This window comes from Seriola lalandi, unplaced genomic scaffold, assembly GCF_002814215.2.
Source record: "Seriola lalandi dorsalis isolate HSWRI2012SDOR001 ecotype SW California unplaced genomic scaffold, Sedor1 jcf7180002054861, whole genome shotgun sequence".
NCBI lineage: Eukaryota > Metazoa > Chordata > Actinopteri > Carangiformes > Carangidae > Seriola > Seriola lalandi.
The window spans coordinates 4063503-4078544 of NW_019525414.1; the positions used below are offsets into that span (position 1 = coordinate 4063503).

The 15042-nt window shown below is 40.0% G+C and overlaps 2 protein-coding genes across 2 annotated transcripts; both read left to right on the forward strand.

The window, feature by feature from the left end:
- The first annotated feature begins 1920 nt into the window (after positions 1–1920).
- On the forward strand, positions 1921–9926 carry slc25a33 (solute carrier family 25 member 33). Its single transcript, XM_023427646.2, has 7 exons — positions 1921–2127; positions 3790–3963; positions 5372–5449; positions 6689–6789; positions 7103–7169; positions 7955–8235; positions 8334–9926. The coding sequence occupies exons 1-7, from the start codon at positions 2087–2089 to the stop codon at positions 8531–8533; spliced, it is 942 nt and encodes a 313-aa protein (XP_023283414.1). The 5' UTR covers positions 1921–2086; the 3' UTR covers positions 8534–9926.
- Positions 9927–11954: 2028 nt separating this feature from the next.
- Positions 11955–15040, forward strand: LOC147817897 (galectin-3-binding protein-like; the record flags this gene model as incomplete). The annotated part of the gene is made up of 5 exons (XM_087179698.1): positions 11955–12469; positions 13197–13235; positions 13321–13629; positions 14033–14341; positions 15024–15040. Coding segments are annotated over exons 1-5 (705 nt in total), but the record flags the coding sequence as incomplete, so codon positions are not given.
- Positions 15041–15042: the final 2 nt, after the last annotated feature.

Sequence of the window (15042 nt, forward strand, 5' to 3'; positions counted from 1 at the left end):
TTGAGTAAAGTTACTTCTTGACAATACTAAAATACAGTATATTTGCATTTGTTTTACTTGACCCATGTCAGAGGTTGATTCATTGACAGAGGCTTAAATTAGACCATTCATGTTGGCAAGAGTGATACAATGCAATCCAATCCTGGTTACATAATACAATGAGTTACACTACGTTCTCCCACTGTAACAAAACAGTAAAGGATTAAAGACATTGTAACAAAGTGAATTGAATCTTTATCAATGAGGGAAGTCAATTGAGCAGGAAGTTCAATGTTTAGGTTCGGGTTAGGGTTAGGGTTATGCAATTTCAAACACATAAACCAGCTCAACTGGTTTGACAGGTTTCAACATGGATGTTATTGTGCAGAAAAACAGACTGCTATCAAGGTGACTGAGTAACTTATTTTTCTGTAGCTTAGATATCCTGAGGGTGACAACAGGGTCGACATTCCAACTTTTATTACACATCACCCATTGGTGGGCAGCACATAACATAACATCACGTGTTCATTATGCCACAGTTAACAGCGTCATGTTTTGTCTCCAGTTAAAATCAAGGTCTTTGTTCTCTTGTGGTCTTCCTGCTGAAGAAGATATAGTTGTTGATCTTGATCTTGGACTTTTTTCTTTTTAATCTCCCTATTTTTGTGTGTTATCATTGGAACAGGCCAATTATAGTTAATAAGGCAGGAGGTGATAAGTATTATCTAACTGGTTTGAGATAAGCATGCAGATCTAAATGTACCATCATAGTATTGGATGACCTTTGCATCACATACCTCACATCAAGCCGCATAGACTACCTTGATCTTACTATGAAATTAAAAGAATTAAAATAATAATTATGGGGTCCCTCATTAAAGAGTAGCCATGTTTGAACCACCTACATCTGCATGTGTTTCTCTGGACAGTGCTTCCCTGTTGAGCTATTATGGATGCTGATTTGTATAGCTCAGACAGCTGAAGCCGTAGAAGCTTTGGATGAACTTTTTTTTTTACATTGTGAACCTATCCTTTAAATACCAGCAGGAAAAGGTTACTATTTCATTAGAACTTCATTCACTATTAACCTTGAGAAGACCGTGGTGCAAAAATATGTTGTTGGGCACTTATTGACACCCACATTACTAGGCAGTTTCATTATTTCCCCAGGCACCCAGAAACTCACAAGTATTCTGGACCTGAAATTATTAGTTGATTAATTGATTAAGCATTTAGGTGCAGCTTCCACTCCAGTGCCAGCTGTTCAAATGTGTATATTTACTATTTTCTGAGTTCTCTGTGATGGTAATTCTTATGGGTTTTCACTGTTAGTCAGCAAAATGAAAGGAAGAAGCCATTTGTGTATGTGAACTTGGGCTCCAGGAAATAATGATGGGCATTTTTCACTGTTTGCTGAAATATTACAGGTTGAACAATCAATCGATTATCAAAGAAAATAAAAAATGATTGACAATGAATATAATTGTTGGTAGCAGCCTTACAGCACTTTTGTGATTAATTAATGCTACACTGAGCAAGGTTTTCTGTGTATTAACTACTTGACACGGTAAAAAAGTTGTTTTCATAAAACACAACTTCACAAGTTAAAACAATATGAAGTAAAACAATTCAGGTCTTAAAGCTTGATTTTGACATTTTTGACCTTATTCATAGGCTACAAGAAAGTTAATCATGGGCTCTGTTCTAAAGCGAACATAGCTGTAAATTATTAAGTCTTCTGCTTTATATTGAAACTGGTGAAGGTCAGGAGGGACTCAGAAGTTCAAAGTGTTGTTTTTGGGATCTCTGTTTGTTGTGGATAGCTGTTGTGTAACGACTTGAAAAAGGCCAAAGAGAAGGTGGGGAGCACATGTGCCTACGTCACGGACAACACCCCCATCCGTCCCACTAACGTCACAGCTAGCCACTCTTCAGGCAACAGTGGCGCTCCGCCCCGAGCTGACAGCTACACCGAGCCGGTACAGAGGCACGGACTAACGGCATCACACCGGAATCACATCACCGTAACTCTGTTATTTCACTTGGGGACGATTTTAACTGAAACATAATAAGAATATGGTGGCTTTTTGAAAAAAAGACAAAGATGGCACAGAAAGACACGCTGCTACATCTCTTCGCCGGGGGGTAAGTCACGTTAACGACACTGCTTCAAAACGGAGAAACATAATTAACAACAAGGTTAATGTAACATGAAAGGGTAAGTTTAGGCCACCCGGTGTTGTCCATGAAAACCCTATCTGAAACTAACGAGAATTTACTCTTTAATCTACGGGTTACGGAGCCGCCAGCCAGCATGCTAAAATACATAAAGGCGAGCTAGCTCGTGTTAGCATTGCACCATGTTTGTACTGTAAACGTGTTTCTTTCACTATGTTCTTCGCCAGCGGACATATTTCTCATGTTAAATGATTTATGTTAACATTTTACACCTTTAAAATAATAGCCCAGTTAACACCGGACAACGAACCACCCAGCAATATCTTTTGTTTCCACGGATCAGCTAACAAGCGTTACATCTGTGCGGAAGTTTGCTAATGCCTCATAGCTATCCTTAGCTAGCAAGTATATCAAACTTAGCCGTTGGTTTTGTGTCTTGAAAGTCGCGTTCAAAATGCGAGTAACAACCTGGTGTTTTAGGTAATACACTGTGTGAAAACGGAGGTTCTAATGTGTAACTCGAGACCGTGAGTTGTTGGTTAGCTAGCTGTCCCGTCGCCGTCATGGCTGGACGTGGCGCAGTCACGGGAGTCGTCAGCCTTTAGCAGTGTGATGTTCCCTGATATTATGTAACACTGCCAGCAACCAGCTGCATGTACCGACGCCAATTACTGGCCCAAAGAATACTAAACCTCGAGCAACGTCATGTACGTCTGTGCTTTAACCACGAGCTGGGTGCATCCAGTGGAAGTTAAGGTCACATTTAAACAGTGGCTTGTTAAATGACGCCATTTTACCCTTGAAATGTTATGACGAGCTCATTTTTAGCTTTGCACGTGAAGCATTTGATTTGAACATGTGATTTCTGAAGTCAAATGTATAATAATGTTGTGGGAGTGATGACCACTTTATTTTTACTCAAACTGTAGCCAGATGATCAAATGAGGTATGGGCTGGTCAGTGGTCATGTCTACAACACATTTTTTCAATATAATTACATGTGTTTGTCAGATTTAAGTTATACAATATACTAATGAAGCTAATTCAGTGTAATTTCTAACAATCAAATAGTGGTGGATAGATGGCTAATGTTCAGTCAATGGACAATTAGGTCAGGTGTTACTTTTGCTAAGATGTTTGACTTTGTCCTTCAGACAAGACACAGTACAGAGGCTTAGTCTAATCTGTTCCAGACTTCTAAGCTTGTCATATACAAGGTTGTAGACACAGTTAATAAAGGATGTACCAGTGAGAAACATGTAAAGAACTAAATGAATTCACTTTTTGAGCTGAAGCTGGACAGTGTTATCTAAAAACAGTCTTTCCCCAGGGAAACAAGTCTCCCCAAGTGCAATTAGAACGTCTGAGCTGGAAAACTCTGTGCACCAGCTGTGTTGGGTTAACTCAGAATATTTCCACTGCAGAGCAAGACAGTCTTTGACCAAAATTGTTCATTGCAGTGGTGGATCCTCAGCTGTGTTATGACTGAAAAATATTTTGCAGTCAACTCAAATCAATCTTACAAATAATAGAAGGTGGTACATTGTTTCATAATATGAAAAATTTTACACATTGCCTACTTCCCTCCCCGATGCCCATAATCCTAATTTTTGTGTAACCATTTTGCAGGTGTAGTGGTACGGTGGGAGCCATCGTGACCTGCCCCCTGGAGGTGTTGAAGACACGGTTGCAGTCCTCTGGCCTCACTCTCCGGCCTGTCTTCCAGGTCCAGCTAGGCACCCTAAGTGGCACTGGGGTTATCCGTCCAGGGACTGTGACACCTGGGCTGCTGCAGGTCCTACGGTAAGATGTTTGTTTGTGTTGTAAGGCAAAAGGTGCTGCAGCATGCTCTATGGATTGTCTCTCAAACAAAGGAACAAAGTGGTCCCTTCTCACAGCTGGTGCACTTTGCTGTTTATCCAGACTACCATGTAGGGACAGGCATAATTATTACCTGCTGACTTTGTAGTTGCAGCGTGACAACCTACTGAGTTTTACCCTGGAAAGACCTTAGTGTTTAGGCTTGTCTGATGTGTTCACATAACAAATTTGTCAAAATATATGTGCTTGGTGTGTTTTGGTGTAGTTGTGAAAAGTCCTGTGCAGTTCTTGTGATTTAGTTTGTGGAAATACTTTGAAGAGCTGTCATTTGCTTTCTGCTTTCATAGTCTTAAAATGAACGCCTCTAATCCTGTCCTACATAAAGTGGCGATTAAGTACATAGTATTCTGCTCCTACTTAGTGTCCTTAACCAGATGTTAGGGGTGATAAAACATGCTTTCCCATGAGGCCTTAAGATGTGCTTATAATGAGAAGTTTTTCTGATGTGCAAAATAGTAGCTCTTTTATAAGTCTGATTGGGTTGCGGAAGACTAGACAGAGCCCCAGTGGGCCACGAGGAACCAGGGAAGGTTTTAAGAAGGGTGCTGTGTCAGTGTTATATTACACTCTGTGGACCTAGGCCACAGACTGAACTGGTCAGGACTGGTGTCTACTACAGCTGAGGCAGTAAAAGCTACATATACCTTAAGATAAGTTTTTGTCGCAGGAGATCAAATATTTCCTTGTCAATTGACCTCTGGAGCTAGATTTTCAACTTACTTTAGCTGATGCAAATAGATTTTTCAGATCTGTTGTCTTTGAATTTACAGGCATATGTTTGTGTAAAATGTGCAAGAAATTCATTACTGACCTTTAAACCCTTATTCTAGTCATGTAAACCTTGTGATTGGAAACTACTTTGGCCTGAAAAGAGGTCATTGATCATCTTTTTATTTATTTATTTATTTATTTTTATTTGTAGGGTAGTGTTGTGAGACAAGTAGCATAATTTGCAGTTGTAAGCGCCCTTTTGCTTGGCCCCAGGCAGACCCGACTGTCATCTGGAGAATGAAGGTCACTGCCCCCAAAGAGTTAAGAACACTGGGGGGATGTGGCTGACGTGACAAGCCAGGCGCTACAGAGAGGACAGTGTTTAGTGTAGAAACTTAAGCAAAACCAGCTCAAGTGAACAGGACTGATGTAACACTTCGGATGATTGCAGGCTTGAGCTATCACACTCGTAATAGCGCCTGGGATAATCCTACTGACATTTACTGTACAAATGTAGAGACAGTTTGATATTTACAGTGAATGTATGCGAGTAAAAATCTGTCAATAATTTCTATTTTATTTATGTTTGATGGTGTATGGCTCTTTGCTTTTATTTCAGATCAATTCTTGAAAAAGAGGGACCAAGATCACTTTTCCGTGGTCTGGGGCCGAACCTTGTTGGTGTGGCCCCCTCAAGGTACAGTGAAAACTGTGTACAACACACTCTTACATTGCTCTAATGCATCAGGGTTGCCCATCTCCACCACCATTCGTACCCACTACAGCTTTGTTTAATAGTGTAAGAGTTAATGATACCTGTGTTAACAATAAAACATAATTATTAAAAAACAACTAAGGAAGCAGAGGCAAAGAAGGCCACGAAGTGAAGCAGTGGTGTTTTCTCAGCAGTCTTGTTTTAGTATCGGCATACCTCAGAATGTATCATACCCTGGCTGCTAACATAAGAAATCAAAACAGAGGGAAGCTGTTTATGTTTGTTTTTTTTCTTAAATGGCTGGAAGCATTAACTGGCTGTATAAACAGGAAGCTGTAGCCATGACAACAAATTCCAAGCCCCTCCCCACCCTTACTGAGTTCTGCAAGTCAGCTGCTTAGTTTGTTTAGGTTGGTGTCTGTCAACCTGAGTAGGCTTCTGTATTTGCATTTAATAAAATTTTTGTCCTAACTTGAGACAAATGAGATAAGAACAAATAAGGAACTACATTCAAAAGTTTCACAGACATATTTTTGTGAATTTCACAGATGTGGTAAGGGGAATAACTGGATAATAATTGATCTAGTTTAAATGTGTGTTAAACTTTTACATGACGTGAGTGAAATTTGAGTCTTGCGTGGGTACACCTTGTAAAGTTTCAGTTTCACCCTTGTTTTATTATTAGCAAAACACAGTCAGAATTTTGCCCTGTTTGCCCCTAATCTTGGAAGCAAACAACAATACAACAGTAATATAACCGTAAAACGAATATTCCTAATGCTTTTGTCACAAAATGTTGAGACCTTGTTAAACTCAGAGGGGTCATGCATTGCCTATACTTTTCCCATGGTTAATGAGTAGCCACAGCATCAGCCTTTGCTCAGTAATTCCACTGTCCTTCCATTCCACTGGCAAACTTGGGCAGGCTTACATTCAGAGCAGCTCTGTGGGTATCTGGTGCCCAGTGCTTATTCAGCCTATTCTGGTGCAGTGACAGTTTGTTCCAGAAACCAAGCAGAGAGCAGGCACTGGGAAACAGACTGCTCTGGATACACCCTGTCAAAGGCTCACACCATCCCAAATGGAATCATTTACATAATTGCACAGCTGTCATAAAACCACATTCACATATTCAATATGCATTCATATTTAAGCACTGTGTGTTCATTTTTACAGTTGCTTCTACGTAGAGTTCTTACCAGTTTGTTCTCTGTGTTTCAGAGCCATTTACTTTGCTGCATATTCGAAATCTAAAGAAATGTTCAATGGGCTGTTCGTCCCTAATAGTGGAGTGGTGCACATGTCCTCTGCTGGTGTTGCAGGTGAGCAGTCTGCATGTTCCCTTTTGTTGCATAAAATAACACTGTGCCAATCAAAACCTTTTTTTGAAGCCTGTAAAATGAACATTATTGGATTCAGAAAAGGTTCTATTTATTGCGTGGCAAGTATCTGACTGCAGTACATTTAGCATTTATGCTGTTGCTGTTCGCTCATGCTGTAATTTCCCTCACTGAATTCAACAACAACAAATTATTTCTCTGTCTTTACAGCTTTGTTAAGAATTACGCTTTGGGGATTATGATCTCATTACCCTGTTGTATAAAACTATATTCTTATTTTGTCCCGTGTCCTCAGCTTTTGTTACTAACTCTCTGATGAACCCCATCTGGATGGTCAAGACCAGGATGCAGCTGGAGAAAAAGTATGTACGCTCTTATTTCACCTGCCCTGTGTGTACTTGTGTTTTTTAGCTCTAGGCAGACTGTAGTGTAAAACAATCTGATTTATTTTAGCAACTCTGCTGGTGTGAAGGTATTTCACATAATGTGACCTTTGACAGGAACCTTTAAGAGAGCCCGCCTTCACGGTACTGTCCTTGGGTTATGCTGTGTATGAGACTGAGCGTGTGACCTGGCGCCATAAATACACAGTGCTGACGCACTGTCCAGAGTCTATATTTACATTATCGAGTACTAGGCAGTTGTATCATGTGAGGTCACTGGAACGAGTGTTTAAGGAACACCTGTCCTGCAACACAAAATGGTGGCTTTATGAATGAAGGGGCAAAAAGGAGCGAATAATTTCAAACAAAATTCAGTTAAGGTTAGACTAGTTACTCATTCAGCCAAAATAAGGAAACAGTAGGATGATATATGCTTCTTTAGATGATAAACAGAAAATGAACAGGTTCCAATTTGATTATCATTTATAAAGTAGAAAATACTACGCTTGTGAAAACTGCCTGTTTTGTTAAATTTTATTTTAGGACTTGAGCTGTTTGTCAATTTTTTTGGGCTGTGGCACCTTGTGATGGACATTTGTATACTATTTTAATTCTGATCTGATTAGTTGATGAATATAAAAGATATATGATCATCAATAGTTAAAATAGTTGTTAGTTATAGTTGTAGTCCTTCTGTAATGTGATTTATTATTTTTTTTTTTTTTTTTTTGGCACTAATGAGCCTGACCTGTCTGATCTTTCAGAGCCAGAGGAGAGAAAAAGATGAATGCACTGCAGTGTGCTCGCTATGTTTACAAAACGGAAGGGATCCGGGGCTTCTACCGAGGCCTGACTGCATCTTATGCCGGCATCTCGGAGACCATGATCTGCTTCCTCATCTATGAGACACTAAAGAAACACCTCGCCAAGAGCCAATTTGCCTCCCCGAATAGCGAAAACGAGAAAGGAGCATCAGACTTCCTGAGACTGATGTTGGCAGCTGCTTTTTCAAAGGGTTGTGCATCCTGCATCGCCTACCCACATGGTAAACACTTGCATTGTTTTCTTGGAACAACCTCATGTCAGGGAGAAGTGATTATATTTACTTACATGACTAATACCTCTTTGTGTTTGTGTCCACAGAGGTCATACGGACGAGGCTGCGTGAGGAAGGCAGCAAGTACAAGTATTTCTTCCAGACAGGAAGGTTAATAGCGGTGGAGGAAGGTTATGCAGCTTTTTATAGAGGACTCATTCCACAGCTAATTAGACAAATCCCTAACACAGCCATCGTCCTCTCCACTTATGAACTCATTGTCCATCTGTTGGGAGACTCCAAATGAAGACATGTTTGAAAGTTGGCGTTTTCCAGACAAAGCCTGAGACACACTGGGCAAGAGACTTTTGAAAATGCAACACATACTGTACATATTTTGATGTGGTGCTACAGAGACTTTTATGGTGGAACTGAAGCAGGTTGTACTGTTATCCAAAGAGCTAAATAGATTATTTTATTGAAAGCTTGATCGTTAGGAGTTTATCAAAAAAATTCAAGAAGTCGTGGTTCTTATTGAAACTCCAAACCTGTGAAAAAGGTCATCTTCTTAGAGGACTAGTGTTAAGTTAACTAAGTTATTTTATGTTTTGTTATTTTATGACGGTGTTTGTTTCTTTTTATCAGTGGTAAATGTACCATCACACATGACTGTGCAGGCCGACTCATTAAGTTAACAAAGGGAGGTTATTCAGATTAAGTGCAAGTAATACTGCTGTCCCTTGCAGTGTAATGACCACAGACCATTTTGAGAGTTTTGTTTCACAAAAATAATGTGCTGGTTTTGAAGTTGGAATTACAGAGAAATTTCATATTTTTCATTAATATATATATATATATATATATATATATATATATACACATATATACAGGCTTATGTGTATGTTTTTTTTCTTTGAGAAAAAGATGGTCACCTTTTACAATATAATGGGAACTTAGATGCTGTTTTGACCAGTGGCTCAATAAACTGCATCAAGAAACTACATCAGTTGGTTGTTGATCTTAATACTGACGCAATAATTCAGAAATCTGCCTTTAGTTAATACCAAGCACAAGAGTAGAGCAGGGTTGTTTCACTGTCAATATGGCTCAATAACTGAAATATCAGAATATGTGAGGGACTAATTGGCTGGTCCTGTTCTGAAACTCGTTTATTCTGCTTAATTGATTTAATCAGGGCCTTGTACCTTGTGTCAACATTAAGGTTTGGCTAAAATGGCAGACTACTGATTTTTATCTTGTTAATTTCACATGCAAAAGTGCAAAGTACATGAAGGAAATGTATATAAGTTAATGTGAGGGTGTGGTAGAAAACTACACCCAAGAGATACAAAAGATTAAAATACAGTACAATACAGGAAGAATGTGGGTGAAAAGTCTTCAGTCAAAACTTCCTTTTAACAAATTTAATTTTATCCCACTTTTGAGAAGTAAATTTCTCTAGATATAAGTATAATCCCTACAATGTGTAGTAGAGGTTCTCTTCTGCTTGCTACTTGTGTTTATACAATGACTGAATCCCAAGATGTGCTTTCTAATCATTTCCTTCTACATACTGTCATTTGCTGAGAATGTATTACTGTTTTTTTTCAGTAATGCCTACTTACCTCACCTAGAGTCACAGATCTGGAAAAAGGTCTTCCACTGTTCATATATGCCTATAAAAATATCCCCCCCCCTTGGATGTTTTCATGCTTTAATGTTTTACAACAAGTAAGTATCTTATGACCCTGGTCATCATTAAAGATTAATGCCAAAGTGACCACGGTGAGATACAAATAGTCCAAATATTAAAATATAAAATATCAGCTTTGCACATTTGAATGCTGCAATTCATCTTTGCAAAACTGCTCTGGGACCATGGATAGACAAATTTCAAGTCCTATAAAATGTCTGAATTGGATTAAGGTCCAGACTCTGGTCTGATTTGGCCATTTACAGTATCCTGACATTGCTGTTTTATATTTATAACCATTCCTGTTGCTTTGGCATTATGTTTTGAGGTTTGGTCTCGCATGGAAAATAAATTTCCCAAGCTGCAGCTCCCTTTCGGACTGAAGCAGGTTTTCAGGATTTTGTTCTGTATTTCGCTGAATTCATTTTACCCACTGCCTTCACAGGCCTTCCAGGACAAGAATACAAATGAGGCAAAAAAGGAGAGGTTTTCAAGTCCATCTTGAAGAGGTATATGTATGTAAACATATTTGGTCATCATAGAGGAAAAGGAAAAAAAGCCACCATGGGTCACTGAAAAGTAAAGTCATAGTTGACAGGAAAATTATATGAAATGGAAAATATGCCTCAGGATTTTTACTGAGTTAAGTCACTTTATTTGTGAAACCATTTGAGCAGTCAGACATGAATCAGCAAAACTTTCTTCTTCCTCCTGTGGTTTAGTTGATTGACCTAGATTGTCCTCCCTAACAAGGAAGAACAAGCTCATGACCAAAGCGTTTTGTGTTGGTGTTAAATTCCTGAATGGTCATGTCTACAATAAGTTGATGTCTGTTAATCCTACTCTCTTGAAATGTATACAGGGGATCACTGTCTAATACCAACAGTGGATGGTATCAGGCCTTTATGACCCTGATTAACATAAAAAATAATTATATTCTATTCCAAAGTGAAAGCAAATCTATAAACATAGACTTAAATGAAGCATAAATATAAACATAATGATTAATTGCATACTTAATTATTTTGCAGAAGACATCCACTTGGTTTGGCTAACTCAGAGTACTGAAGAGTATCATAAGCTTCAGCTAAACTTAAGAATGCATTTTGCACAAAACAATTCTCAGCAAATGTGTATTTTGACCCCATGTATGGTGGCCCTGAGAGCTCAAAACACTGCAGCTTAAGGGAACACATGCAAATAGACAAGCCACAAACAAATTCAGAAAACAACATCAATTTGACATCATGTGCTGCAAATACTGACAACACAACAGAAGTGTTTCCAGCAGACACAAGTCAATGCCTTTAACTTCAAAAGTCACAATTGAGCATTGAACAAAAAGTGCGCCCCAGCCAGGTTCATCACTTTTTAGTGTCCCCTGGAAACACTTCCGTTGTGTTGTCAGTATTTGCAGCACATTTGTGTATTTGGTTGTGTTGTGAGTATTTGTAGGGCATGTGTTGTCAAATCATACCCGTTACTTGTGTTGGCTTTGCTTTAAGGGGGGGTGTCTTTGCCATACAGGAGGAACAATTACAGTGACCAGTAATGCTTTCAAACTACATATGGGTATGTCAGTATTGTATTGAGATGGACTTTAAAACCTCTCCTTTAATGGCTTATAATTGATCATTAAAGTATTGGTAAATTATTTATTAGCCATTACTGAAGCCATCAGTTACTTAAGGTAACATATAAGAATGTGGTAATCTATACAGTTTTCCTGTGTTGGAATACTTCAGATTTGATGTGTGGTCATATGATTAAACACATTTAAGGGGCAAAAAATAAATAATTCAAGACAGTCTGAGGTAAGATAAAATAAAAAGCCTTTTAATATTACATGGCAGAAACCAATGCTGGTTTGCAAACCAGGCAAAGCAAAGTGAGCAATTGCCCATGGAAGTCCTCCATTTTTATCAAATCATTTTGGTTACTTCCATCCCTCATGCTCTTCCACCACAGGATAACTTTAAGATATGTACACTGACTTTGCAGTGCCCAGGGTTTCTGGCTACGCCCGTGGTGATCCTCAATAGAGGAAGCTAACAGTTTAAATGCTTTGCTGCGGCGGTGTAGTGACCTCTGTCTGCCGCAGGGAGTAGGGCTCAGCACCGGGATTCATGGGATAAACTGTTGGACTGTTGACGTGAGTACGGCGGCCTGACGGCATGTAGCTTACCCAGCGTTGTCTCAACAGTCTTCTGGACATCTCGCTGTTATGAAAGCCACCAACAGTTTCACTTGATTTGGAGACAAGAATTAATTTTTTATCAGTTATCAGCACCGCTCGGCTATCGACCATGTGTCCAGTTAACTTTCACCCGCGCCAATAAGTGTCAGTTGGTCAAAGTTGCTTAGCCATTAGCTCCTAGTTCAGTTAGCCAATCCAAGTCTCTCTAGCACGACACAAGCCAGCTAATGTCTTGTGCCGTCGCTATCTTTGAACGGCTGTCAGCACCATCACCGGGACAACGGGCAACCCCCGGCCGTCTGATGGAAAGGTGAGGGGGACGATGCTGAGATTCCTCCACATCCTTTTAACAGGTGAGCTAAGTCGGCTAATAGCGGTTAACTAAGCTCGTTTGTCAGCTAGCTAGGTCTGTGGCAGGACCAGCTAGGTAGCTTACGTGATTATGCAATAGGATAACCATAAGGGATATTACGTTACATTCACCTATGAAAAGAAAAACTGTTAAGTGGCATCTTTGACTTCCAGAGACATTATCTTGTTATTATGACTGAAAATTTGTTTTATTACGTTAATTAACATTACGAGTGCCGCTTCTCCTTAGTTGGCTTGAACATGGACCTGTTGTTTACATGTAAATATCCTGTAAAATATCTAACAGTCAGTTACCGGTGTATTGGGTTCACGTTGCTAAAGTTACGGAAGTATAATACCACAGCTCTTCAGAACATAGGCTCGAATCCTCAGGAAGGTTAAAAAGGCGCTGATTTAACTGTGCGGTCATTTTGGAGGCTGGAGTTTGTTAAACTGACAGGTTTTCTAAGCCTAATTGCTAAGTAAAGCTAAATAGAAACCTATTTGAAACATCTCTCAATGTCATGCAACACAACCAGACACATCAGAAACTGAACACCATGATAATGATTCGTTCATTACAAGACTGTTGTACTGTAATAGACTGCATTCATTTTGCTAGTGTTAAGTGCGCCAGCCGAGGGAAAAGAGATGCTATTGTTGACATTTTGAATGGATTTGAGTCTGTTTTTGCTTGTGCATAATTCCTTGTTTGTGATGTCCTCACAGGCCTGTTAGGTGCTCTATGGGATGGAGTTAATGCCTTTGGTAAGCCTGGTATTGATACAAACCTGTTGCATCCTCAGCCTTTCCCACATTTTCTATCTCTAAGTAATTTTTCTCCGGTCCACAGGTGGAGTCAGACTAGTAGATGGGGACAACAAGTGTTCTGGGAGAGTTGAGGTACTCCGCCATGACCAGTGGGGGACAGTTTGCGACCATGGCTGGGACCTCCGGGAGGCTGATGTGGTGTGCCTGGAGCTGGGCTGTGGCTTAGCTGAATCTGCCCTTCATGATGCAGCATTTGGTGCGGGCAGAGGAGAGATCTGGCTGCGGCATGTCCAGTGCACTGGACATGAATCCAGTTTGACACGCTGTGCTGTTGTTCTCCACAGTAACTCCTACTGCACCCATGAGAATGATGCAGGGGTGAAATGCTCAGGTGAGACTCTAGTCTGATGATGTATTTTATCTAACAAGGAGTACTGCCAGATGGCTGACTGTTAGTAACTACAGTTACCATTGGCTCCAAGTAAATTGACACTTGATCATTCAGGATCAGCTCTTGAGTATCCTGATAATCAAGAACTGGTACATATAAAAATTAAATCCTGTGTAGAGTAACCTGGACATTATAAATCCCAAACATAGTAATTCAGAAAAAATGTCTGGAATACACAGAAATGATCTGGAACACAGGATTGTGCAGTGAGATAATTTGGGCAGCTGGAACATTAGGCTGGTATTCATAATAGTCTGCATGTCAGCATACCTATTGATAGGCAGAAGAGTATGGCGCATTGGATCATCCTGACATTTTGCGATTAACCTGTCTTTACTCACAGGTACCCTTTTAACGCCCACACTCGCCCTGCTGTCACCTCACACTGTGTTCTCACCTGGGGAGGCTGTTCGCTTCGGCTGCAGTGTTCTACTGGGTCACCACCTAAGTGACTTCCACCTGTACAAGGCTGGAGTAGCCACACCGCTGGTTACACAGAGGGCCGACCAGACCCAGCCCGGAGTGGAGCTCACATTGTCTGACATAGAGACTTTCCACCAGGGCAGCTACAGTTGTCGGTACAGGATCAAGGGTGGCTTTCCTTCTCAGCTGCTCAGCTCTCCACCCAGCAACTCCATCAACATCACTGTGGGTCAGTCATAGCCACATTGTCTAATCCACATTAACTCTATTGCACGAGTTAACCTTATTGTACCAATCCCCATTCTCATAGCACATCCTTTTGTTGCGCAATCTATATTAGATGTTTGATTCTCTGGCTGACTCAACCTAATGGGTCTGCACCACATTGGATTTTGATTTCTCTTAAGTCTCTTGAATTAGGTTCAGTTTAATTTTATTAATGTCCTCACTCCTAACTTGGAGCACGTCAGGAATTTTGGTTTCGAGCATTGGAAGTTTCTTTGTTGATCTCTGGGAATAGCGTGAGTAACAAAATAATCTAAACTCCAAAGTTAGTTTTTCTGAGTTTTCAACTGCATTAGGCAGCTCCATTTCCTGAAGGAGACTGTGAGATGTGGGTGAAAGCTCCAGAAAACTGCAAATCTTCATCTGATGTTCTGATTTGAACGCTGCACTCTCACCGCTCATCAATTTGCAGAAATCTAGAGTCAGCAGAGATGGCTGAAAAGGCTGTCTTATTTTAGAATATTTTATAACAACAAATATGGGTTTGGAGAAAAATTGTGGTTATAATACGGTTTAGACCAAAATCAGGTTACAGCTGAATCCACACTGTTTCAAGAGAGGTCCTGAATGACCTTGAATAACCTATTGAATTCCTGTTTTTTTTTTTTTTTTTTGTCTGATCACAGTGGAACTCTTGACTCCCCA

Excerpts from the sequence above, each read along its gene's own strand:
- slc25a33 (XM_023427646.2), top strand. The coding sequence starts at position 2,087 with ATGGCACAGAAAGACACGCTGCTACATCTCTTCGCCGGGGG. Across the intron at positions 6,790-7,102 it reads GTCCTCTGCTGGTGTTGCAG|CTTTTGTTACTAACTCTCTG; the intron begins GTGAGCAGTCTG and ends CCGTGTCCTCAG. Across the intron at positions 7,170-7,954 it reads AGGATGCAGCTGGAGAAAAA|AGCCAGAGGAGAGAAAAAGA; the intron begins GTATGTACGCTC and ends CTGATCTTTCAG.